At 47.1% G+C, this 27,150-nt stretch overlaps 1 protein-coding gene across 1 annotated transcript in view; it reads right to left on the bottom strand.

Moving 5' to 3' along the window:
• Positions 1–27,150, bottom strand: part of PPP2R2A (protein phosphatase 2 regulatory subunit Balpha) — a 511,441-nt gene that overhangs the window by 241,346 nt on the left and 242,945 nt on the right. The window contains exon 5 of the mRNA XM_078666610.1: positions 25,254–25,366. Coding sequence (XP_078522736.1) covers positions 25,254–25,366 — 113 coding nt within the window. The remainder of the gene's footprint in view (positions 1–25,253; positions 25,367–27,150) is intronic.

Genomic DNA, 27,150 nt, shown 5'->3' with positions numbered 1-27,150 from the left:
AGAAGCCGGGCTGCGGAGTTCTGAATACTTTGCAGCTTGTTAAAGGTGGATTCAGGGGCTCCAAGGTAGATGGCGTTGCTGTAATCCAGCCTTGATAGGATGAGTCCTTGGATAAGCAATTTGCGCGAAAGGGTGGGGAGCAGAGGAAAGATTTTTCTGACTGATCCGAGTAGGCCGAAACAAATGCCCGCGGTTTTTTTTGCCTGGGTTTTAAAGGACAGGTTTCCCTCCAGCCAGATTCCCAGGCTCTTGATCTCGGTCTTGGGGGCAGGGGGTTCACCCAGACAGGGGGGGCAGACATTGGGGGGAAGGGAGAGCCCTTTTTGACCAAGAAGCAGGATTTCAGTCTTAGACCCGTTAAGTTTTAGTGCTGAGTTGTTCATCCAACCCTGAATTTTGGAGAGACAGTCGTGGAGGCTAGATGGTTCTTGATTGGGATGTGATAAGGACACCACCAGCTGGGTGTCGTCAGCGTAGCTGATGATTTTCACTCCAAAAGGGGTGACTACCTCCTCCAGTGGGGCCATGTAGACATTAAATAATGTCGGGCTGAGTGACGAGCCCTGCGGCACTCCGCACTGGAGGGGGACTACTGGGGAGGAAGTATCGTTTTCCCAGACTTGGAAGGAGCGATGGTTTAGAAATTATGAAAACCAGGCTAAGGCCGTGCCCTCAACCCCAATGTCTCTGAGTCACTGGATTAGAACCGGGTGGTTGACCGTGTCGAACGCCGCGCTGAGGTCCAGGAGGATCACTGCCACTGATCCTCCTTCGTCCAGAATGCATCTGGTCTCTTCTACTGCGGCCAGAAGGGCGGTGTCTGTGCCCTGACCCGGGCGAAACCCCGTCTGCGCACTCCTGAGCAAGTTGTTGGTCTCCAGATACTGGGAAAGCTTTTTATTCACCATCTTTTCAGTGATTTTACTGATGCCAGGGAGAAGGGATATTGGCCTGTAATTGCCCAGGTCTTGTGGGTGTAGTGAGGGTTTTTTAAGAAGTGCCTTTACGACGGCCATCTTCCAGCTGGGGGAGACTTTTCCCTGCAGTAATGAGGAGTTAATGAGGTCTGTGAGGGGGGGGGGGGCAATGGTGGGAGCAATTTTTTTCAGGATGCGCATGGGCACCGGGTCACTGGGCGAGCCACTTTTAATTGTGGCGAGCGTGGTCAGGACTTCTTCAGTGGTAACCGGACCGAGAGTGTCAAGAGTGATGGAGAGGTGGCCCGGGTGAGGGCTGGGAGTGTGGTCGATAGGGGGTAGAGAGGCGAGAATTTTCTGTATTTTTTCGTCAAAATAGTTACAGTTTGTGGCATTTCTCCTCGGAGGATTTGCGATCAGGGGGACAATTTTGCTGAGGGTCCGGGATTTTAAGAAGTTCTTTTAAAATGACAAAAGTTTCTTTGGCTGAGCAGGAAGAATTTTTATTCTTTCGTCGAAGAATTGGGTTTTGGAGTTACGTATGGCGAGTTTGTAGGTTTTTATGGAGGCACGAAAAGCTTCTTTTTTGGCTGTGGATTTGTTCTTTCTCCAAATACGCTCTGTCCTTTTGCACTCTTTTCGTAATACGTTGAGCTCGGCGGTGTACCAGGGTCCCACAGGGACGGAGCACACAAGAACAATATACTGCAAGAAGGTATGAAAAGACTGGCACTTCCCCCATAGTAATGGAATTCTGAAACACAGCCCAGCAGCTCCCCAAAGAGAACTACTATCGAGGAGACAAGAGCCCGGAGTCCATGGAGAAGGACGGAGGGCAGGAAGGCAGCAGAAGAAGGTCTCCTGATGAAGATGAATTCAAAAAGCACCAACGCACAGGAAAGAAGCTACCTGGAGGGAGTCAGCCGCATGCAGCAATTCTCAAAGGGGTGCAACAATGTGAACACCCTTGAAAGAAAACAAATGGCAACTTAAAGGAGGTAAATGGATAAGCTCACCTGGCAAGGTCCTAGCAAACCGGGGAGGATGGGTGGTCATTAAGTAATCTGCGGCTACACAACGTCTCTACCAGATACATCATAACCGAAGGTAAGTAACTCGTACATACATCTGATAGAGACATCTAGCCGCAGATTCCTTAACTTAGAACAGATACCACAGCCGAGCCCCAAGGGGGAGGTGGGTCTACGACAGAACAACAGACAGTGCCCAAGGCACGGAGCCAGCAACAGAGTGACGGACAATGGGGAAGAGGTGTGGTGGAACAGCCAGACAGCAGCCCAATTAGCTCGGAAGAGCAAAAGATAATGTGAGACAAGGTGTCCCAAAAGTGCGAGATTGGCGCTACACCATACCAGTATACATGAGATGTAGAAACGGCACCAGCTATATACCAGAACAAAAGAGAGAGTCCATAACGAAGGAGGAAGACGGACAACTGTCAGCTTAATGGTGCACTCTGTGGACACCAGCCAAGGGTTGAGGAAAACAAAGATGCAACAAGAGCCTACCAGGCTAGCCCATGGAAGGAAGTCCAGAGAGGCTACAGCCAGAAACCAAAGGGCAAGAGTTAGGAACTGAGCAACGTCTTAGAAGTACAGGCAGGAACAAGAAACGCACTAAGTGCACACCCAGCCACCAAAGGGGGTACAGGGGCGAACAGTAACAACCTGAAACATGCTGATGCGGGCAACCACTGAAACATGCACAGAGCAGACCGCCACAAAGACAACAAGGTGGCGTAGCTAAAATGAGCATAGGACTGCCCAACCACGCAGCTTGAAGACTAAGGTGAGAATTAACTGACAAAATACAGAGATGCAGGGTGCAGAACCTGGGACGACCGGCATCAGAAGAGCTGTCCCGCAGGCACAGCCGATATAGTGTAGGGTGATACCTAATGAAAGGGGCACACCTGAAGCAAGTGGCAGCAGAGGCACCAGAGTACTAATAGGAGCTGTTAAGACAACGCGTATAAATGTAGAAAAGAATCTCAGAATTCTAGTCCACATCCTCCGACTGGGAGTGAAAATTAACCCTCTTCCAGAAAGAGAGATCGTTCAGTATCTGAACACCAAGAAGGGAGCAGTGTAAAGCTGGGTCAGCCATCCCAGGGAGTGGGACCGAAAAGGGACCCTAGTGCTGAAGATGCAGGAAAAGCAACTAAGTGCACTTAAGTGAACTGAAAGACACCCTGCTGCGTAGAACAAGGGCAATCTGGAGTGCAGCACCGAAAAGCTCCCTGACACATGGAGACATTGGACCAGACCTCGCAGTAGCGAAGAGATGGAGATGTCGGAAGAAGAGTACCCATGGAGAGAATATATATATATATCGTCATTAAAAAAAAGCACTTTTGTAATCTACCCTGGAGTGCCGGATGATTTATTATTGTGGAATATATTTATATATATAAAAACAAATGACCGAAAGCTTTCGAGCAGGCACTTCCCATCGCTATGGCCATTCAGCAGTGAGATGCAGCTTGTGAAAATACACCGCTTTACTTTTCAATTGCCGACGCGTTTCAAGGGTGATTCCTTTTCTTCAGGGCTGCTTACACAAGACAACACATCAAAGGCTCATGATGTTTCCGGCATTCTTTATTTCTGTTTCCCCACAGTGGGCGTTTACTTAGTGAAATAAATAACGCCGGAAATGCTGTGGGCTTTCAATGTGATGTTTTTCGTAGAAGCCCAAGAAGAAGGGGCTTTATGCCCTGAAACGCGTCGGCAAAGAATACGAATACTGGAGCATTTGGGGAAAGCTGCATCATAATGCTGAACAGCCAGAGCGATGTCGTGTGACCTCAAAAGCTTTCGGGCATTTGGCTTAAAAAATGTTTCGCACGGCTGTCCTGCCGTGAAGAGGATTCAGAAAAGGGGGTGGTGATGAACAGAGTGTCTGAATTAAGCAGACCACTCTTACCCAGTCCAAAGATCAGGGCTTGATCCATCACCGTTATTTAGCTCACTGCCCCATCCCAGCTCAGAACCTGGCTATATGCAAATTAGTCTGTCCCTGGCCCAGTGCACCATGGGAACAGGGCAGACCAAACTACCAAGCCAATTCTTCACCAGAAAGGAGACAAGCTTCCGGGGACCGGTTTCTGCCATTTCAGGCGTCGTCGGCCCGGCTTGCTTGAATCCTGATGGAGCAGTGAGCAAGGGACTCATGTCTGAGTATACCCTTCCACGCTTATGGTGGACAAAATGATTCAGAAAAGGGGGTGGTGATGAACAGAGTGTCTGAATTAAGCAGACCACTCTTACCCAGTCCAAAGATCAGGGCTTGATCCATCACCGTTATTTAGCTCACTGCCCCATCCCAGCTCAGAACCTGGCCGTGAAGAGGAGCACCATCTTCAAACGTAAGAGGCTGAGGTGTGGAACTGATCAACGCCGGAGCAGCACATCGTTCTATATGCAAATTGAACATTTCCCAAAGCTCCGTAACCTACTAAAGGAAATTACAATGCTTAATTTTAAATGCACATTGACTTTACTATAAAGATGCACTAACGCTCACAGCATGGACTTCAATTCCCATCATTCACTAAAAACCTTGTACTAAACAAACGCCCACTGTGGGGAAAATGAAATAAATAACGCCGGAAATGCTGTGGGCTTTCAATGTGATGTTTTTTGTAGCAGCCCAAGAAGAAGGGGCTTTATGCCCTGAAACACGTCGGCAAAGAATACGAATACTGGAGCATTTGGGGAAAGCTGCATAATAATGCTGAACAGCCAGAGCGATGTCGTGTGACGTCTGTGTGTCTGTGTGTCTGTGTGTCTGTGTGTCTGTGTGTCTGTGTGTCTGTGTGTCTGTGTGTCTGTGTGTCTGTGTGTCTGTGTGTCTGTGTGTCTGTGTGTCTGTGTGTCTGTGTGTCTGTGTGTCTGTGTGTCTGTGTGTCTGTGTGTCTGTGTGTCTGTGTGTCTGTGTGTCTGTGTGTCTGTGTGTCTGTGTGTCTGTGTGTCTGTGTGTCTGCATTAATGGCAGGTGATAGCCGCATTTTAAGCTTGATAAACACTATGAAAACCTCAAAAGGAGGAGAATGAGGCACATATGCAAGACGACCCATGATGTATAGAAGATGGTGCCAAAGTCACAACATTGAAGATAAGAGCACCAGGGAAATCGGAGCCCAAAAGGGATCTCCAGGCCCACTGGGCATAAAGCAGAGCTATACAATAGCATACAAGCACCCCACTTGGAGTATGACACCACAAACAACAGGGAAAACCTCTTAGGGCAAACCACAGTCAGAGGACCAGACACAACAACCTGTGGAACACTGCCACAGTAGGCTTACAGCCAGCTCAAAACGCATAATGCATCTAAAGGATGCTAAATGAAAGGGTAACCACCCCAGACATGTGAAAAGAAGACCTGGGAATTACAGGTTTAAGGGGGAGGGCAAAAGGACGCAAGTAGGCGCTGAACAGCCGATTCGGTGTGGGCATTAAACGATAGGACTCAATCAAAGGGTAGATCAACAAGGCGCTTCCAGATAATGTCCGGGAAGACGCCATCCCGCAACCAAGCATGGCACCGCAAGGCAACATAACCAGCCATAACTCGGCCTAAGGAATCGGCAGTATCCAAGACCGAGTGGATCGTAAATTCAGCAGGGTCACAGCCATCCCGGAGAAGATGGAGGTCAACACGAGCGACTTCAGAGGTGACGGAAAGAAGAGACTCTGCAGAGTCCCACAGGGCAGAGGTAGCCAGAGCCAAGACGCACACTATATTCAGTGAACAAAGGGCGGCGCTAGTGAAGGCAAACATCTTGCGACCCCACAAATATAGCCATCTGGACTCCCGGGAGAGAGGAAGCATTAGCTGAGGCAAGGAAGGGAAGTCAGTTTGCAGAACAAACCCCTGCAAGTCTGGGTGAACAAATGAGCAAACTGGATCATGTGGAGCAGGACAGTGGTGGTGCAAGAGAACGAGCCACCGGATGCTGGCCGAGCCCAGGTGCCCAAAAGGGTGTCATAAAGAGAAGCTTTAAAGGGCAGAAGCGGCTCCACATTCCCCGACCCGTGGACGAGGACATCTAGCAAAGAGTCCACAGAGAAGGGGACCGAAGGGGGTCGCGTGCTTAGAACATGAGCGGCCAAGGAGATCATTCTAAGGAACGCAGCACTGGCCTCGGTAGCCGTCCGGGGAGGGGACCGCAATTAATAAGTAGGTGAGGGTAGTAAACCAAGTCTTCCACCCCAAGGAGGATGACCAAGAAACTGAGGGTGCGACCAAGGCCCAAACGATGGAAGCCCCATTGACGAATGAGGGTCCTGATGGGGCTTCGGAGGAGGCGCGGATGGTGCCGGGTCCACAAATTCTAAATGGGGGAACAGGCAAGGACAGATCCGGAGTCGCTGTACGTGAAGGCGACGCCAGACTCTTTCCAGAACCCTTCGGAGAAGAGTCAACAATCCGGCGTGGGGGCGGCGCCAAAGCGACTTCTGTCAGCGCCGACTCAGCCCCATCTGGCGCCGACTCGGCCTCGTCCGGTGCCGATTCCACGTCAACCACGATAATCTCCGCTTCCGAAGAAGGAGACGGCGCCAGGGGGGCATGCTTACGGCCACCAGAGTCCGTCGGAGACCCTGTACGTAGCGGAGGCCCCGAGGACGCCCCAGGAACAGGAGAGGACCCAAGGAAGGCCTGCAGAGCAGCGGCATAAGCCTTTATCTGGGTCCGAGTCGCCCCCACGCATAGAAAAGGCAGAGAGGGGAGGAGTGAGTCCCGATGCGTTGGCAGGCATCGTAGTCCGTTGAGTCGTGGTGCTCGCCCAGACACCAATACAGATAAGGTGTGGGTCCATCGCGGACATCTGCCGCTAACAGGAGGTACAAGTTTTGAAGCCCAAAGGCATCGTACACTGTTCCAGATGCGAAGCGTCAAAAAGGGGCCTGAAAACAGGCCAGAGGAACCGCTTACTTTGGGTCCGCATTGCACGCAGAAAAGAAGGAAACTGACGTCAGCGCGGCAGGAGGGACTTGTATGATCTCGCTGACATCACGTACGTGGACGACTTCAGGGCGAGGTCGTGTGACACCGTCCCCCGGAGCGCAGAGGTGCGGCTTCAAAACATTTTCCAGATCCAGTCTGGCGCCTGGTGATATTCTAAGTTAAGGAATCTTCAGCTAGATGTCTTTCAGATTCCTTTATTTGCTCTGGTCTTAATTTTTTTTTTTAAATCAAAAAATACCATCTATAGCCAATGCAATCTTACAGGCCTTCTGATCTTCCCAGCTAAAGTTTTCTGAGAAAATTATGCCAAGGTGGTTTAAACTCTGAAATTTTGAGATAGAGATACCATCAATGTAGAAAGAGGATGGGGGGGCAATTGCAGGCCATTGGCAGTGCGCGCGATCAACACCACATAGTCAACGTATAGTAAAACTGGTACCAGACGCCAACCCTTGGAAGGTCTTTTCCTTTTGCAAACAAAATTTCCTCAGGCTGGTTTATATGAAAAGGAAATGGAAAAGGTGCCAAAATGTAACCTTGTCACACCCTTGGTTGAGTGAAACGGTCAAGTGCAATCTCCATTTGAATTATAGCAAACTTGAACCTTGGTGTCACTATGCAAGCGTGCAAGAAAATCAACCAGGGCGGGGTCAATCCCTGCATTGCATATCATAGATCACAGCTTGCCACTGTCAACCATGTCAGAGGTGCTAGAGAGGTCCATAAAGGCCAAGTGAGGAGCTCCACCCCCAGCTTGAACATATTTCCCTGAAATTAAGAGGAGATTTAAACTCTGCTCGACTGTACAGACCCCGAGCCTAAACCCGTATTGTATGTCAGAAAAAAGGTACTGTCAAGGGCCCATCTTTCCAAGGTCTTTAAAAGGACACTACCTAATATCTTTGACAAGTCTGAAGGGGAGATGGGCCGATAACATGAGGGATGGCTACTATTCCCCTTTTTAAATATGGGGAAAATCATGGACTCCGAGGAATGAGTACTGTCTCCCTTAGCAGGTGCACGGAAGACAGTAGTTAAAAGAGGTGCCCAGAAGGCTGGATTTTGTCTTTACATGCCAACTGCCCCCATGAGTCTTAATGGAACTATTTCAATCAGATTGGCGCAATGATGTTACCCGAGATGATGTCACAAATGTTGTTTTGTCCACAATAACCAATGGTCAACCATAAAATGTTCATGAAGTGCACAAATACAGGAACTTAAGTAGTTTCCTCTAATGAAGCTTCCTTTGCTAGGGATAGTGCCTTGAATTCTTGCCATTTTAATTTCCCATTGTGCCACTGAGAAGCAGAAAATCAATGCAATAGCGCCTGGCATGATGGCTCGGTACCACATTTTGATGGGATGAGAAAGCTGCATAAAGCTGCCCCCTGTGCATGTCTTTTTTACCAATGGGGGGGTTGGGCCTATATTCACGCCCAACTAGGCCACCAATCAAACTAATAACAGGAGATTGTTTGGATGTGTTGTATAACTAAGTCTATTTAGACAAACCCCTTTTTGACACAAAGTGGGTTCGGTGTTTTTATTTCACCTTTTACTTTAAGCATTTGTCTGTGAAGCATACATAAACATTAGATTTATAACATAGAAAAGGGACATACATGTGACCATTCAACTAGACATCAAATTGTAAATACACTAACTTTTTTGTCATATTTGTTAAATGTCAATTACAGTGTATTTACTATTTGATGTCTAGTTGAATGGTCACATGTATGTAATTTTTCTATAGACCACACAGCTGGCCACAACCATCACGATTTCACTGAATGATTCAGTGTGCAAACAAGGCACTCAGCCTGTTGTAATTCTAATGTCGACTAGTTGTTCAGCAGGTTGCAGTAACATAAATCATAAATAAGTCTGCTCCGCTATGGTTTCCTTTCTAATTCAAGGACTGGTCATTTGAGATGTGAATGGTTTTTTGTCACGTATTTGTTAAATGTCAACTACAGTGTATTTACTATTTGATGTCTAGTTGAATGGTCACATGTATGTCCTTTTTCTATGACATGAATTTAATGTTTTTTATGTATACTACTCAGACAAATGCTTAAAGTAAAAGGTGAAATACAAACACCAAACCCACTTTGTGTGGCATAAGGGGTTTGTCTAAATAGACTTAAACACGTCCAAACAATCTCCTGTTACTACCTGTGCACGCCAACATCAGTTTATGAATAGAAACTTGCCCACTTTCCAACAGAACAACTGACAATTGAGTTCTTGACAGTCTGCAAAATATAGGTTGGAACATTATTACTAGAAATGGGAGGAGGGATCTGCAGTTAAATTATCAAATTACCAAAAAGTAAGTAACCTGCTCTTTTGATGGCTACTTCTAACTACAGATGTGGGGTGGAGCCAAGATGGCCACCGGAGCAGGAGCTTACTAAGAGCTCCTAGTGCTTGGGATCCCACCTTTTGGACTTATCCCTGTCAGCACCCACCGCTCCGTGGAACCGAACACATGAAAGTAACAGAAGTGTAACCAGCATCTTTTTCATCCCTTCCTACCTTGTCCGGCGGATGGTTGGAACCTGCTAGCCATTCGTCTCAGTCCGGGTCGCCTGGAGACATCACCACCCTCAACGGACGACTGTTGACCATCGGTTCGGATGTCTCGAGCCTACGGAGGGTCGGCGGACGATCTGAAGCTCCCCCCCTACCCCCCCCCCCCCCTGCACCGGAGTGTGGATACCTTGAAGGGCTCTTGCTCCCGACGAGTCTCGAACCTTCGGAGGGTCGGCGGAGGATCTGAAGCTCCCCCCCTCCCCCGGAGTGTGGATACCTTGAAGGGCTCTTGCTCCCGACAAGCCTCGAACCTTCGGAGGGTCGGCGGACGATTTGAAGCTCACCCCCTCCCCCCCTGCACCGGATTGTGGATACCTTGAAGGGCTCTTGCTCCAGGAGCCGACACCGTCGCCCTAGCCCCACCGGCTGCCGGATTCTGGATGACGACATCACCTTCGTCCTGGCCCCATCGGCTGCCCGCCGCCAACCTCTCGCCTCTCTCTGTGGCGGAATATCAGAGCCTGGATATCCGAAGGTGTTGAGAAGCGCCTGGGTAAACGATTAAGAAAGAAAAACAGCAGCCACGGCGTGCTTTCCACCGAACTTCGGAAAAATAAAAAATGGCTGCCGCAGTGGAACGCAAATCATCGGAGCTCGGAAGTAACCTTTAATGACCCCGAGAGGAGTTCTTTCATCATGTGTCTCTCGGCGTTGTAAACCCTCTGCTGAAGGCGACTATCGGCGCACTGATGTCTAGATTATATGCAGATCGGTTGACCCACACAATGAAAAGCGCAGTTGACACCAGCATTGCCGTCTTGGTCTTTGCCTCGCAGACCCCCACTGCCCCCCAGCTGACCGCTGCTACACTGGTGAGTTTGGCGCTCAGGGCTTCTCCGGTATGCCCTGCATGCATGATCGGGCAACTACAGTGCAGCTCTGCTGTTGAAGCTACGGTGCAGCTCTGCTTTGAAGTGCCTGAACTGCGGCGTGGGGGTGCCTGCCTGCTGCCCAGACCTACAGTCTAGCTCTTCACCTTGGTTCTGTTGCATCGTGTTTGTTGTCGACCCCGATGTCAGCAACTTTTAAGAATATAAGGTATTTACATTCAAATTGTAAGCTCTGACTTTCATTTCATTTTTGGTCTCTCCACGGCCCAAAATGGCCGGGCCATAAACCTGGAGCAATAAATCGCCTCCATGGCCCCCAGATGTACACGTGGCTGCACAACATCTCGGCCAGGGGTCACCAAACACAGATAAGACTTTCTCCTCCCCTCCTAGAATCTGGACTAACTCGACCTGCCTCAAATTAGAAAGGGAAACTAAACTGTAACTACAACAGACAGAGGACTGCTATTCTTGTCTCCCCTTCTCCTTTTTTGGAGGCCATCTTAGAATAGTCTTCCACTCTGGTTATTATTATTTTATCCTATTCCCACAGCACGGTACTACACCTACCCGCTCAAACCCCCCCTCACCTACCTACACCTTCCTCCCCAGTGTGTTCTGGTAGTTTGATTTTTTAGTGTTATCCCAATAACTGTATTGTTCCCTTTTGCAATTTGCACTCATCACTTTTTGTAACACTGTCTGCTACCTCACACATTTTACCTGCTATAGATACTTGCACAAGTGCCACTATTGCCTACGTAACGTTTGCTCTTGTGCTGGAGTGTCTGCCCTTCTTTGCAGTATTTTACCTCTATTTGTATTTTATACGTTTTTTTGTATCCTGCACACGTATCACTTTTCTGCTGTAATGCACCGACTGCTACCTCATGTATTTTGGTTGCTCACTGGTGTCACTTTTATCCTTATAACTTAATGCTTGTTCTTCTAATTTGTTCCTTTTGTGAAGCGCTCAGACACATTCGGGTAAAGTCTGCACTACATAAAATTGCATAAATAAATACACCACCACTCCCAACATGGAACCCACGGGCAAACACATATAAAATTACCTACCCACCCGAGCTCACCAAATAAAACGCCAAACGCTTCAAACACAACTTCCTGAAGGCCCACCCGGAAATCCCCTTCGTGGACACCTACTTCTCAATGATCAATGGAGCCACGAGCACCAACATCATCTTCTACACTATACGTAGAGCACAATGGAGGAAAGCGTTCCTCGCCTCTCTCACTGTCTCCACCACTAGAAAATCCGCCCATGGTCTAACACTCTCTATCACACCATCCCAGCTCTTCCCAGGCAAAGCTACCATCACTATCTACAACAACGGGATCATCCTTTGTCAATCCACAGATAGGAATCTTGAACTACTCGACAATTTGTTCCCCACCTTCAAAGATCATATCTCCAACCGTCGGATCTCCTATCCTAGCTCCTCAGACTACACAAACCCCCCCACCTCTAATCGCCCATCTAACTCTCCCAACCCAGCACAGCATCAGAATTACACGCACCTCTCCCCTCCCCCCCAACGCTCTAGTCACTCACCCACCCACTGTAACTATTACACACCCCTCAACCACAGGCATAGAGCACTCCTCCTCTTACATTCTCCACACCCACACCCCCCCACCTCACACCTCCTACTAGTCCCACAGAACCCCTCACCGCCCTTAACTTATCTCCCCTTCCCCGCAGCAGGATCATCTCCCACCCTATCTCCCTACCCACGCTCAGTCCCCACTTCCCCACCCTCCCAACTAGTCTCTCAGAACACACCACCTCCTTTACCCTAACCCCTCCTCCTCTCCCCCCCCATTCTCAGCCCCCACCACCCTCCATGCACCTCCACCATCCCAAGCCTATACTCATCCCCCAACTCGCCTTCACTGCCTCCCGCCAATGCCCCCACTTATACCACCAACCTCCCCCCTACCTCACCCACACCTTTCACCCTCAAACTCTCTCACCTACCGAATTTCATACCACTTACTAGTTCCGCAGAGCTCTGCACTAACACTAGCGCACCCCTCCCCCCCCTCGCCAGTTCCCTATTCAATCATTCACCTTCGGCTCTCTTCCCCAACACCATCCCTAATCCCACACTGGACATGATTATCTCCACCCTCTTACAAGTCAAAGAAGATCTTCACACCATCAAAGAACTCCTCCTCATACATCCCAGACATCCCCCACCCACCACCACTTCCGCGCTCAACAAGCCCCCCACCCGCCCCACTGTCCCTCGCACTCAACACGCCCCACATTGGCTATCTATCCCCGCTCGCAATAACACCAATCTCCCCCAACGCGCCCTCAATCCCTTCTCGGACCACGACATACACACCCTCCTCCGTTCATATGTCCCAGCTCCCCTAAACACAACCACCACACACCTTTCCATACCCACGATTCTCTCAAATCCCCTTAGGCCCCCCCACACAAAACTACAGAAGCTCCGTCCCCAAGAACCTTAGAAAAGTCCCCCTCTCTCTAGAACCCTCCACCACCCTCTTCACCCCCAGACTCAAATGCATCCTACTCAACTGCAGATCGGCCCCTAGACACTCCTCCGCCATCGCGGATCTCATCATAACAATGGACCTTGACCTAGCTATTCTGACCGAAACCTGGCTATCCGAATCTTCTACACCTATATTGGACATTCTAGTTCCCCCCCCCCCAACTACCACATCATTAGACTCGACAGGAACAGCAAGACGGGCGGGGGAATCGCATGCATTTTTAGGAGCAACCTCTCTGTGACTAAAGTCACTGTCCCCTCACTCACCTCATGTGAACTCTGCCTCGAGATCACCAGCGGGGGGCAAACCTGTATGCTCCTTACATGTCATCTACCACCCACCCGGGGATAACCTCACCTTCTCCCAACAACTTTTGGACACGATTTCAACCAACTCCGGACGGCAGAACACTCAAATCTACCAGGGTGACTTCAACCTCCACTGGAACGATCAGAAAGATGCAGTGGTGAATAGTCTTAAATCTTTCCTTAATGCGCTTGATCTCACCCAAATCTGCAACAGCCCGACACATGACAAAGGCTCTATCCTCGACCTTATCATCGCCAAAGAGGACTCAACCCAACTGGGGGCAATCCAACCCTGTGACTGGTCAGATCACCACATTATCACATTCTACATCAACGAAAATGTTAAACTTAACCCGGTTCAACCCTCCAAACCCAAGATCTGGAAAAGGGACATGAAGAAGCTTAACCCCAACTCCTTGCCTTCCCACAGCGGCAGCCTCCTCCTTCCCCCTACCGGCGCCTCTGACGTGCAATCCCTGACCGACCTATACCTCAACTCTATGACCTCAATAATCAATGAAGCCGCCCCACTGCAACTGAAGAGAGCCCCCACCAAGATCTCGAACCCATGGTATGACGGCAGACTCAATGAAGATAGGCGTGCCATGCGAATGGCAGAGCGCACCTGGAGATCAGATCCCTCAGCATTGCACCTCAGAAAATCAAGAAAAAGAGGAACGCCTACTTTAGGAAAATCAAGCGCTCGAAAACAGACTTCTTCAGCCTCCAGCTCGCCCAAGCAAAAAAATCAACCAAGAAAACTGTTTGAACTAGTCAAAACTCAAACCAAGGAACAACCTCTACAATCAAACAGCACAACAAGTAATATACCATCCTGTGAAGACTTTTCTGCCTTCTTTAAGCAAAAAAATGATAATATAAAAAACGAACTCCTCAATGATGTAAGCCGAGACTCCAGCCCCATCAGCAGAACTACCACTCAACCTAAAAACAACGCGGCATGGTCGTCCTTCGACACCTACTCTGAAGAATCAATTAACAAACTGCTCGGCACCTTGAAACCCTCTAATCACCTCACAGACCCCTTACCTGCTAATGCTGTAAAAGACTTCACCCCCCTGCTCCTCCCACTCTGGACTAAAATCATTAACAGTTCCCTACAACAAGGACTCATCCCCGACTCCCTCAAGGTAGGACAAGTCACGCCTATACTCAAGAAACCTACAGCTGACCCGGCCGACCTAAACAATTACCGCCCTATCACCAATATCCCCACCGCGGCCAAACTGCTGGAAAAATGCGTACAACTCCAACTGACAAAACACATTGATCAGTTTGACCTTCTCAACGGTCATCAATCAGGCTTCCGAGCAAGACAGTACGGAAACTGCTATGACGCACATAATTGATGACGCCCTCCAAATCCTTGATCACAATGACTCCTGCCTCCTCATCCTACTTGATCTCTCATCCGCATTTGACACCGTCAAACATGAGAATCTACTTGAGCTGTTAAACTCCAGTATGGGTCTATCTGGGACTGTTCTCAAATGGTTCACTTCCTTCTTGCATAACCGGTCTCAGAAGTTCAAGATCAACAATGTGTTGTCCTCGTCTGTACCTGTAACATTAGGCGTCCCACAAGGATCTTCCCTAACCCCCACTTTGTTCAACCTAGTCATGGAACCACTCACCACCTTGCTTCAAGCATCTAATGTACACTTTCACATGTACGCTGATGACACTCAACTCTACCTCAAACTAGAATCCCCGGAAGACATCAAACTTCTGAACTCCACGCTCAGAAACACCCAATCATGGTTGGCTGATAATCACCTCAAACTTAATACGCAGAAAACTGAGTTCCTTCTGATCTCACCTCCTGCGAAAATATCCACCACCCAATCCTGGCTCAAGCACCTAACCGCACTCAATATCCAACCCACCATCGTGGACTCAGTGAAATCCTTAGGCATCACACTTGACGCCAATCTCAACATGCAGCAGCATATCAGCAAAGCAACTAAAGAAGCTAATTTCCAAATCAACACTTTGAGGAAACGTAAACCCTTCCTCCCAGCTAAGGACTTCCAAACCGCAGTACAAGCCCTAGTCATCCCACGCATAGACTATGGAATTGTGGCTCTCAGCGGACTCCCCCTATCTACAACCGCACCACTAAGAGCCTCCTTGAACGCTGCAGCGAGACTGGTCACTGGATCAAGAAAACATTCGCATATTTTCCCTGACTTAAGATCCCTGAACTGGCTGCCTTTTGAAGCCAGAATACAGTTGAAAGTTGCCTGCATGACACACATGGCTGTACACCACAGTTCACCCAACTACCTCACCCAAAAGCTGACTATCAGGAGGCTCGAGAACCAATAGAAGCTCAAAAAATCTCCTCCTGAAACCTCGAAGATTCCGGAAGGCACATGTACAATAGTGGAAGGCCTCTAGCCAAGGTCGTGGTATCAGCCTTTATACTGGTGGAATGATCCCAAAGGTCCTCTACAGGCTCCTTTTTGGCCAAAGCCTAGCACAGTTGGACATTAAAAGAGAATCCACATCTACATGGTCTGTTTCTGGGCTGCCTTCACTTTCTACGCACCCGACAGCCCAACAAAAAGTTGATGAGTTTACTCGGTGATCCTTTGCCTCATCAATATAGAAACAAACCGCCCACTTAGGATTCAACTGGTGAAGCCTCTACTCGTTCTCAGAGGAGTGGCAGAGAGAAGAATGCAGACAGCACGAGTACCCTACAAGAAAGGGTCACATCTCTTTCGAAGGAACAGAAGCACAAGTTCTAAGTACCAACTTGTACGGAAAAAACTAGCACAGTAATGCGGAACAGACATCTGCAACTTACTAACAGGCAGCACAGAAGAGATATAATAAGTCTCTCAAGTGCCAAAAGTCTCACCTTGCGTCAGCGCACAGGTTAAAAAGGCGCACACATCAGAAAGGTAGAAATCTAATTATGATCTCATGCGGTATAATAAATGAAGCCAGGGGAACATATGGGAGCCACTTTAAGTAAAGCAACAACAAGGTGATGGATGGAATGCTTAAACTCCCAACAACTGGTCACAACCCAATCGCTTTTCACCCACCATGACACTTCAGTTTGGACCCAACCATATGCAAATCAGTCTTCACCATGGTCCAATGGGAACACTCCAGTCCGAACTGCCAAGCCAGGTCCTCCCTGAAATGGAATACAAGGAACTTAGGGCCGGGTTTCGGCTTAGTTGTGGGCTCATTCGATTCCAGTTCAGGGAGGACCTGGCTACGCTGTTTGGGCTGGACTGTTTTGGAGCAGTCACGGCTGATTTGCACAACTGATTAAAGGCAAACTTTTGGCAAAGGTGCGATTTGTGTTATTTTTCTGTCAGGCCCACAAGTTGCACTAGGTGATGGACAAACCAAAAGGAAAATGCTACTTACCAGTATGCATCTGTTCTTGGCATGTAGGGCTGCAGATTCACACACTAGTGCATAGATCACCATCTGGTGGTGGGCCCGGATAATTACACTTTGTTGTCCTGGGAGAGTCTTTGTTTGGTAGATGACTCCTCCTGTGAAGCATAGTACGCATGGGCATCGACTTCATCTTCAGATTGTTTTTCGCCATTAGGGAAAATGATTGAGTTGTGTGAGAACAGAAAGAAGTCCATGTATAGTGTATCTAATTAAGATATTACTGGAACGGATATAGGTAGCCGGGGAGGCGGGTGGGCATGTGTGAATCTGCAGCCCTACATGCCAAGAACAGATGCATACTGGTAAGTAACATTTTCCGTTCGAGGCATATGGGCAGCAGATCACACACTAGTGTATTGATTGCATAGCAGTTTTCTCCCTTAGCGGCGACCACCAATATCTGTTGCAGTAGTTTGAAATTGTGTTTTGAGTACAGCCTGGCCAACACTAGCTTGTTGTTTTGCTTGCACAGCTACACAGTAGTGCTTTGTGAATGTGTGCGGTTTAGACCATGTAGCTACCTTGCAGATATCATCTAAGGGAATATTTCCTAAAAATGCGATAGATGCCCCTAGTTTACAGGTGGAATGAGCCCTAGGGGGAATGGATAAAGTGTGTTTTGCTTTTTGGTAACAAATTTGAATGCATTTGACAATCCACCTGGCAATCCCAGTTTTTGAGATGGGATTACCTTTACGTGGAGGAGAAAAGGACACAAAAAAGAGTTGTTTTACGAAATGGCTTGGTCCTATCAATACAGTAGAGGAGAGCTCTTTTGACAATGTACGGAGAGTTCTCTCAGCAACTGTTTGAGGTTGGGAGAAGAATACTGGCAACTCAATAGACTGAGCTGGAACAGTGAAATTAATTTCTTTTGGAAGGAATTTGGAATTTGTCTTTAGAACCACTTTGTTGTGATGAAGTTGCAAGAATGGTTCTTGAATTGTTAATGCCTGGATCACACTTACTCTTCTGAGTGAAGTAATAGCAAATAAAAAAGCAACTTTCCATGAAAGAAATTTAAGGCACACATATGCAAGGGTTCAAATGGAGGGCCCATAAGCCTAGTGAGAACAATGTTTAGATTCCATACAGGGGAGGGTGGTACTATGGGAGGAATCATTCTTTTGAGTCCTTCCATGAATACTTTATTGGCAGGTACTCTGAATAATGACTGGTGTTGTCTGTTTTGAAGGTAAGCGGCTATAGCAGCAAGATGTAACCTGATTGAGGAGTATGCCAAACTACATCTTTGTAGATGGAGCAGGTAACATATGATGCTTTGGATGGAAACATCTAGTGGGTTAATGTTATTTGTGCAATACACAACAAACCTTTTCCACTTGGCTGCATAGCATGCGCTAGTGGTGGGACGTCTAGCTTCTTTTATAACATTCATGCAATCAGGCGGGAGATTGAGATATCCAAATTCTAAGACCTCAGGAGCCAAATCGCAAGGTTGAGCTGCAAGGGGTCCGGATGCATGATCTCTCCACGATTCTGTGTTAGCAGGTGTGGAGAGAGCTTTAGTTTCTGATGTGGTACCACTGAGAGCTCTAGTAGTGTGGTGTACCACAGTTGTCTTGCCCACGTTGGTGCAATGAGAATCAAAGTGAGGGAGTGTTGCTGTAACTTGCTCACCACTAACTGAATGAGTAGGAGAGGTGGAAAAAGCGTACGCAAATCTGTCTGACCAACTCATCCATATCGCATTGCCTTTGGACAATGGGCTATATACCTGGCGGCGAAGCTTGGACATTTGAAGTTGAGGTGTGTGGCGAACAGATCTATCTCTGGTTGGCCCAACTTGTGAAAGAAAGGTTGAAGAACTTGAGGATGAAGTTCCCACTTGTGTATCTGTTGTCTTTGACGACTTAACAGATCTGCAACCTGATTGTGAACTCCTGGTCGATGTTCTGCCAACAGGAAGATTTTTTTGAGGAATGACCCACCTCCATATGCTCTGCGCCAGCCGGGAGAGCTGCAAGGAGTGTGTTTCTCCCCGTTTTTGGATGTAGTACATGGCTGTCATATTGTCGGTGCGGACTAACACAGCCTTGCCTGATCGGTAATGTTGAAATGACTTTAGAGCTAGAAAAATGGCTAGCAATTCCAGATGGTTTATGTGGAGTAGCTTTTGTTGTGGTGTCCAAGTGCTCTGTACTATGTGCTCTGCTAAATGAGCTCCCCAGGCGGTAAGGGATGAGTCCGTGGTTAGCACCACCCGTGGAACTGGCTCTATGAACGGCCGTCCTTTGGGAAGGTTTTTGGTGTTCCACCACTGCAGAGATCGATGGGTCCGGTCGTCCACCACCACCAGATCTGTGGATTGTTGTAGAGCCTGGTTCCATTGGCTTGCTAAGCACTCTTGCTGGGGGCGCATTTGGAGTCTTGCGTGTGCTACTATGAAGGTGCAAGACGCCATCATTCCAATTAATTGTATGAACACTCGAGCTGGTAGTGAGTGTTGCGGTTGGAATTTTTGTACAAGAGCTTGCATACTTTGTATCCTTGCTGGATTGGGGGATGCAAGTGCTTTGGAGGTACCTATTGTGGCACCCAGAAACTGTTGAGACAGGGATGGTTGGAGATGTGACTGTTTGATTTATAGTGAACCCGAGCTTGGGTAGCAGGTGAATGGTCTGGTGTGTGTGCTGCACGCTCTGGTGGTATGACTTGGCTTTTATTAGCCAGTCGTCGAGGTATGTGAAGACATGGATGTTGTCCCTTCTCAAGTTTGCCGCTACTACTGTGAGACACTTGCTTAGTGGATGGGAATGTGGAAGTACGCCTTGAGATCTAGGGTACAAAGGAAGTCACCTTGTTTTAACAGAGGAAGGACATGCATATGGAAGTGGTCAGATTGTATGTAAAGATTTAGGGGTCTCAGGTCTAGTATAAGTCTGAGGGACCCGTCCTTTTTAATGGATAAGCAAATATCGGGAGTAAACTCCTATGTTCTGATGGTGTACTGGTACAAGTTCTATTGCATTCTTTTGCAGTAGAGAGGCAACTTCTTGTTTTAGGAGTGTGAGATGCTCTTGTGACATGGGACGCTGTCTGGGTGTATTGTTGGAGGAGTGGAAGTGAGCTCCAGGCAATATCCTGACTGAGCTATTTGTCTCACCCACCTGTCTGTTGTGGAGTTCCAGACAGGTAGGAACTGTTGTAATCTCCCCCGATAGGAGTGGAATGGTCTGGAGGAAGGGAAGGGAAGTCACTGCTTGGGAGAGGAGGCATTGCCGTTGTTGTTCCCTCTGCCTCTACCTTTAGTAGTGTTACCTCTATATCATCCTCTGTAATAACCTCAATTGGGTGGGGATTGGGTGGGTGCTTTGTAAGAAGAGGCGTTATCTGTTGGAAATTTTTGGGAGGCGCCCCTGTAAGAGGAGCGTGGAAAGGACGCTCTGGGAGTCTGAATTTGTAAAGCTCCCATGGACTTTGCCGTGTCAGTATCCTTTTTTATTTTTTCTAGTGCATTATCAACTGTAGGACCAAAATGATGTTGGTCAAAAGGTTGATTAAGAATACTGGTTTGTACCTCTGGTTTGAAACCAGAGATGCGCTGCCAGGCATGCCTACATAAAAGTATGCCTGTATTTATTGCCCTTGAGGCTGTATAGGCAGTATCCAAAGCACAACATATTGAAGTATTAGTAATGACCTTACCTTCCTGTATTAACTCAGAAGCCCTGGTCTTATATTTGTCTGGCAAATGTTGCATAAGGTTTTCAAGCTCATTGTAGTGAGCTCTATCATACTTTGCCAATAGAGCTTGGGTGTTAGCAATTCTCCAAACAGTGGCTCCCTGCGAGATGGTGCGTTTGCCTGAAGCATCTAAAAGTTTGGACTCTTTATCAGGGGGTGGAACATCCCCTGTTGTCTGCAAATTAGCTCTTTTCCTGGCGTCTGAGACTACTAATGAGTCTAATGGCAACTGGCCTTTGATGTAGGCGGGGTCAGTTGGTGCTGCTTTATACTTTTTCTCCAATCTGGCTCTGACGGGGTCTTTGAATACCTCTGGTGCGTGCTTTACAACCCCTTTAAGCACTGGTAATGTGGTTGTGGTTTTATGTGATGGTAATAGTGTGTCCATAAGGAAGTCGTCTTCTACTGGGTCACTGTGTAGATCGACCCCATGAAAGGTGGCTGCTCTATGAATGAGTTGTGTAAACCCTATAGTGTCATCTGGAGGAGATGGCCTAGAAGGGTATGCGTCATCTTGGGCAGATATGGGGCATCTGGCGCATTATAATCTTCCCAAAGATCGTCTGATAGTCCAGGAATATCCTCTGGGTCATCTATGGGTTGCTCATCTTCTATCTCCCCTGAATAATCATCATCATCTGCTGGTGCGGGGCTGTGTGGGGTGAATGGTGAATGTGCAGGGGATATGTCAAGATCTGGTAGTTCATGAAGTGGTGAAAGTACCCTTATAGGAGAAGTCTGAGCATGCTTTTTGAGAGGGACTGGAGGTGTGGTGGGAGGGTCCAGCTTCCTTTTTTCAGGCACAGTAATGACATGTCCAGTCGTTGGATGAATAAGAAGAGTCTTTTGTTTTGGGTCTGGACGGAAAAGCTCTTCTGTGGAAGTATCCTTTTTCGGCACTGACTTTTCTTGCTTGGGGCCGAGTTGTTTAGAAGGTTTAGCCATGTCTATTACAGTCTTTGGAGCAGATTTTGGTTTCGGTTCCGAAGACTTGTGGTCAAAAGCTTTCTTCATGTTGTGTTTCTTGTTCGGATCGGATGTTTTCGGATCCGTAGTTTTTGGTTCCAAAGTACGTTTCGGTTCGACAGCTTTAGGTGCTGAAGTGTGTTTCGGTGCCGAAGTGGACTTTGGTTTGACTTGTTTCAGTACCCGAGTTGGCTTCGGTTCGAGAGTCTTTGGTGTGGAAATTGTTTTCGGTGCTAAGCTTGTTTTCAGCTCGACCGGTTTGGGTACCGAGGTTTGCTTTGGTGCCGGAGTTAGTTTTGGTTTAAGGACTTTTTGTTTATCTGGACCGACAGGCTGACTCGAGCCCGAGTCGCCTAGAGGCTTTTTGGTAGTCTTCGTTGCCAAGCCAGAAGGCAGGTGTCGGAAGTTTGTGGTCGGTGTGCATGCATCTGTACCCGGAGGTGGAACCGAAGCCTGGCCATATATGGGGGTGTGAACAGGGTCGACGCTTGTACCCACGACTTGTTGACCAGCTGGAAGGGGATCATCATCGTCTGATTGTCCTGCGGCTCCAGAAGCTGAATCCTCTGCTCCGGAAACGACGACGTATTCTTTCTGTTGTTCTTCGGACTCTAGATTAACTGGAGTTTCGTCTATGATGAAATCTAGTGTTGATGAAGAGGACTGCGCCATGACTCTTCGAGCTAGACGGTCCCTGATAGTTTTCTTGGACCGGAATGAAGCGCAGGCCTGGCAATCTCTGCTCTCGTGCTCTGGGGACAAGCACAGATTGCACACCTCATGTAGATCAGTGCGGGGAAATGTGTCCACACTGAGGGCACTTCTTGAAAGGTGTTCTTTCCATGAGCCAAAGACCCAATGGCACAGTTGGGCCCAACGGCCCAGACGATCGCTGGAATCGAGAAGTGCAAGCTTTTTCAATGCGAGTATTAAGGAAATCGCGATCGAAGAGGATACCGACGGTAGAATTGAGGAAGTCGAAAGGAGATCGGTATCAGGACAGAGCGATAAACACATCCGAGCCCGATGGCGGAGAAAAACAAATCTGAAGATGGAGTCGATACCCATGCACACTATGCTCCACAGGAGGAGTCATCTACTAAACAAAGACTCTTCCAGGACAACAACAAAGTGTAATCATGCACTAGTGTGTGATCTGCATCGCATATGCCTCGAACATATAGTTTAGTGTATGAATGACTACAAGGGCCCAAAACCCTGAGCCATTCCAGGATCCCCTGAATGGACAGTATGGGAGGCGGAGTACTCAAGTGCAGATCACAAGAAAGACCTTCGAGACTTAGCCATGCATTACATTACTGATTCAGCTTTAGTAGAGATTACCCATTTAGGGTGGAACTCTAAGAACAAAGGTATAAATGATACTGTCAAGACTATACCAAACAATGCGATTTACATACACATATTTCTACTAAAAAACAAAACATAAGGTGTCCTTTACGACTTCAACGAGATGGGGAAAAGTAAACCAATCAGAAGGCACTTGCTCTCAAGGGGAGGGACTAAATCATAGGAGTTTGTCGATTGTGAATTGTTTGCTATTGGCAACACTTCAGGATGAATCATCCAAAATAAATAAATTCATTAAGCATATATTACATCATAGACACATTTATGTTGAAAAGAGATTATAAAATAGTTTAGCTAATTTTACAAAAAGTTGCATGATAAAGCATATGGGCATATATCTAATCAAAGTACCAAAAGGTTAAAAAAAATGTCCTTTAAGTGAACTTTGGGGTAGTCAATATTCAGTGTTAAAGCAGATTTGCTGTAAGAAGGCCCTCAATTATAGCTATATGGGATGGAGCAGTTTATCCCAAAAATCATCACCTCTATAACAAAAGGTCTTCATATATAAGTTTTTTATGATGAGTTGGCCTTGTAAGGATGTTTCGGCCTGTTGACTACTTCAAATGCCTGGTCAGGACAATCCGAAGGACAGCTAGATTAAAAACTTACACGTGCACCTGGCATGGAGCTACATACCAAATAGACATAGAAGAAGCACATATTCTTATATACCAAAAATAAGAGACTGCACAGGTAGCTGCTAATTTAGTAAGGAAACCGCCATTTCAGGGTGCACTGAACCAAACTGCGGTGCCAAAAGTAGGCACCTACTGGAAATAGAATCGGCTGTGAAAGAAGTCAAGTGGAGGTATGGGAAATCTTAGATCAGCTGGAACCACAATGTGAAGACACACTGGTGACTGTTCAAATGGGCCACAACACTGAAATCGTCAGACTTGATCCCTATCTAGTGCAAAGGAAAACATGGCAAAGGGCTTATAGCATTAGACTGAACCAGTTGGTTAGTGACCAAGCGCAGGCCATGGAGAGATATGCAGGCTGTATCGATGAGACTATTGCACCCATGGGTGTATGGGAAGAAAATGGCACAGGTCTCTCGGTATCTGCTGCGGGTGGAGTGAAGGCCTACGGGAGTCTATGTGGACAATGGAGTAGAGTAGAAAAGCAGAATAAGGTTTGCTTTCTGGTGTATTCTCTGAGGTCAGAAGGTCCACTTGCTAAACCTTTCCTTGAGAAGCAGAGCATTGAAAGACAGACACAAGGTCTCTACAAACATTTATCAGAGAGCATTCACAGGGCGTTGACAGTAGAAGGGAAGGACCGCTTCTAGACCAGGTGGTCTCTGTGATGGGCAGGCAACACTACTGTCTACTCTGCCAGACGCATGGTGGTGTATGGCAGTGGCTATTTGCTGAAACAAACAAGTGTTGGAGGATACTAGTGTGATCTAAGACTAGTTTGGAGGACACTGTTAAAGGTTTAAATATGGTGAAGATGAGAAACTTAAGTGTGGAGGGTCTACCTGAATTAGTATACAGCACCACATGTGGTCGTCAATGGTCCCTGCTGGAGAAGTAACAGGTGCTCTTGGAGCTCACGAGTGAATACCAAAAGTACGAGTGCTGCGGCATGCAACTGCTTAGGATGTCACGCTGGTTTTGGGTCTATTTATGTGGGGAGTTTTGTTTTGTAAGATAGTATTAGTATAGCAAATGTGGAGCAGGAAGTCATTGTTCACTCTTTACTAAGCCTGAGCAATCATTAGTAGATGAAATAAATGTTTTTTTATAAGATGGATCTTTTTTGCACTGTTCTAGGGAGGAAGCTGCTTTTAGAGATTTTTCTGTTGATATTTGACTGGCAGATAGGGTGGTGTGACAAACAGTAAACTTCATAGTTCGGTTTCCGAGTGTTGGGATTTACTAAGAGATGGGCTAGGGTTCCCCAGGGAACTTCCATCTACTAGAAGGTATGCAAATACATTATATCTGGAGCTATGAAATTCATATCTTGTGAAGTCTGGGAACTTTATTGTACTATAAGACATAGGGTCCTATTATTACTTAGGTGTAAGGCTAAGAGGATTGCCATTTCAAAAGAAGCACATCTCAATGCTCTGAAATGAGCCTGGTTAGCCAAGAGATTAATAGGAAGTCTATACTCTTCTCTACCTCCTTTTCTAGAGGGGTGGCAGTATCATTTATTAGAAGGGTACAGTTAAAGGCAACATCTGTTGTACAAGAACTAGAGGAGCAGCTTGTCTTTGACTCACACAAACCATATTGAGAGTTAAACAGAACACACTACTAAACACACATCTCCCCCCCACCCAAAAAAAACTACATACAAGAGTCTCCAGAGTTTGATGCATGGCCTTCGGAGACGTGCACAAAAGGTCCATAGTCAGAGAATGTGCAGTGGTGCCTTAACAGTGGTTGGCGCTATACAAATGTGAATTAACATTCCATAATGAAATACAATTACAAAATAAAAGACAACACATTGCTGCTTGGTGTTAGTTTCTAACGCTTAAAAGAGAAAGAGCCCGCTCCTATTTTAACAGGTTGTATTTGGATAAATATGAAATAAAATACACTTACACGAAGTGTTGTAACTGTTGAAGGATCCCTGTATCTTCCATCTTCCTCTTTCAAATTGTATCCTTCTGGTCTCTTGTCCCTTTCACTGATTTTCCACAACTTTATTGTTTTATCTGAAAAAGATAACTTCCAGTATTTCACAGTCTCATACAACTTTGCCTTCTTTACACAGATGGCAAGGATTTAAACTATGATTTACAGTGCAACAGTCTGCATTAGAGTAAGAGGGCATAAAGGGTGAAAGGGGATTTAGCATAATAAAACAGTAGAAGAAACATACCAAAATGCAATAAAGCGACAAAAATAATCAGTGCCACATTCCACACACACCTTTCTCTCTCAAGCTACAAATTGTGCTAATAACCTTATAATCGTGTGATCGGTTAGTGGTAACGGCACACTCTTTACCACTGGTCCTTCCACAAAGTGTCAAGCATTCCAATGCTTGGGAAATATTGCGGGCCAACAAGAAATACTAACAATGCAGGCTTAGGCTCCTCTTCCCAAGGTTCTCTCGGCACACTTGCGACCTTCCATGTTGCATCGAACAGATCCTCAGTTTCGAAAACTACCAATAAAACTTGTTCTAGTTGCTCTGTTTCTGCACTCCTATAAATAATCTCTTGCGTGAAAGAAAAAAAAACTCCTACACCGGAGCTAGCATCCTGGATTTAAAAACTAGAAGCACAAGACTAGACTTTATCTTGCCACAGACTCCTTCCCATAGAATATTTACCAGGAGTCACTGTACCCGGTAGATTGAACAATTACACTGTGCGCCAGTAGGTGGTGTCCTTCAGCTCCAAATAAGTGTCGTCAACGTCCAAATTGACGTGCGCAGTAGCTGTATAGGCGCCACCCTGACCAGATCTCATAAGTTCAAGGCTTTCCTTACCATAGCCATGATGAAGTATGACAACCGGTGTGAATTTCTAATGACCTCAGAAGGATGACTCTTACACTTATCAGTTCACAGAGAGGAGTGGAAGGGAGGATCAGTAAGAAATCTGCGGCTAGAGAGTAGCTACTAGATAAGGCATTACAAAGGTGGGTCTGCGAAACTGATTTAAACCAGAAAGTCCTGCAAAACCAAACGGACAAAGTGCTTGCCACGGCGGACCTTACTGTCCAAGCAGTAGTGCTTGGTAAATGTGTGCAGAGCTGCCCACATTGCTATCTGACAGATATCCGGAACAGGGACTCCGCAAGCTAACACTGTGGTGGCAGACTTTTCTCTGATGGCTTGAGCATGCAAGCCCTCAGGAGGTTGCTTCTTGGCCAGTGTGAAGCAGATCTTTATGCAGAGTACTATCCATCTTTGGAGGGTCCATTTCTGCACAACATTTCCTTTCATGGTCCCAACGTACTCTACGAACACTTAATCATCCAAACGGAACTCGTTTGTGCGGTAAAGGTAGAACGACAACGCTCCTTTTGGGGCCAGACGATGGAGCTTCTCCTCCTCCACCTTAGAAAAATGAGGAAGAGCAAATGAAGTGGGTAAGGTGATGTTTTGGACTCTATTTGAGAACAAAAAACGTTGGGGAGGAAGGATGCATGTGTCCATAGTAGCAGCTTGTCTGTATGGAAGTTGGCAAAAGGAGGGTGCACAGAGCCTGCAATTCTCTGAACCTCCTGGCCAATGTAATGGCCACTGGAAAAGCAGTCTTGATAGTTAATAACTTGAGAGCACAGTTGTGAAGCAGCTCAAAGGGTGCAAGCATCACAAATGTCAGGACCAGATTGAATATGTTCAGAAAAGCTCTGATGAAATGCAGAAAAAAAAAAAAAAAAAAAAGGAGTCAGGTGTAACTTCAGCATGCTGATAGTGAGCCCCAGCGAGTGCAGAATGTTTACCCTAGTCGGAAGCTGGGAGCCGACTGTCTAGGGCAAGGAC

The sequence above is a fragment of the Lissotriton helveticus genome, chromosome 11, assembly GCF_964261635.1.
Source record: "Lissotriton helveticus chromosome 11, aLisHel1.1, whole genome shotgun sequence".
Taxonomy (NCBI): domain Eukaryota; kingdom Metazoa; phylum Chordata; class Amphibia; order Caudata; family Salamandridae; genus Lissotriton; species Lissotriton helveticus.
This window is presented reverse-complemented; position numbering and strand designations above follow the sequence as displayed.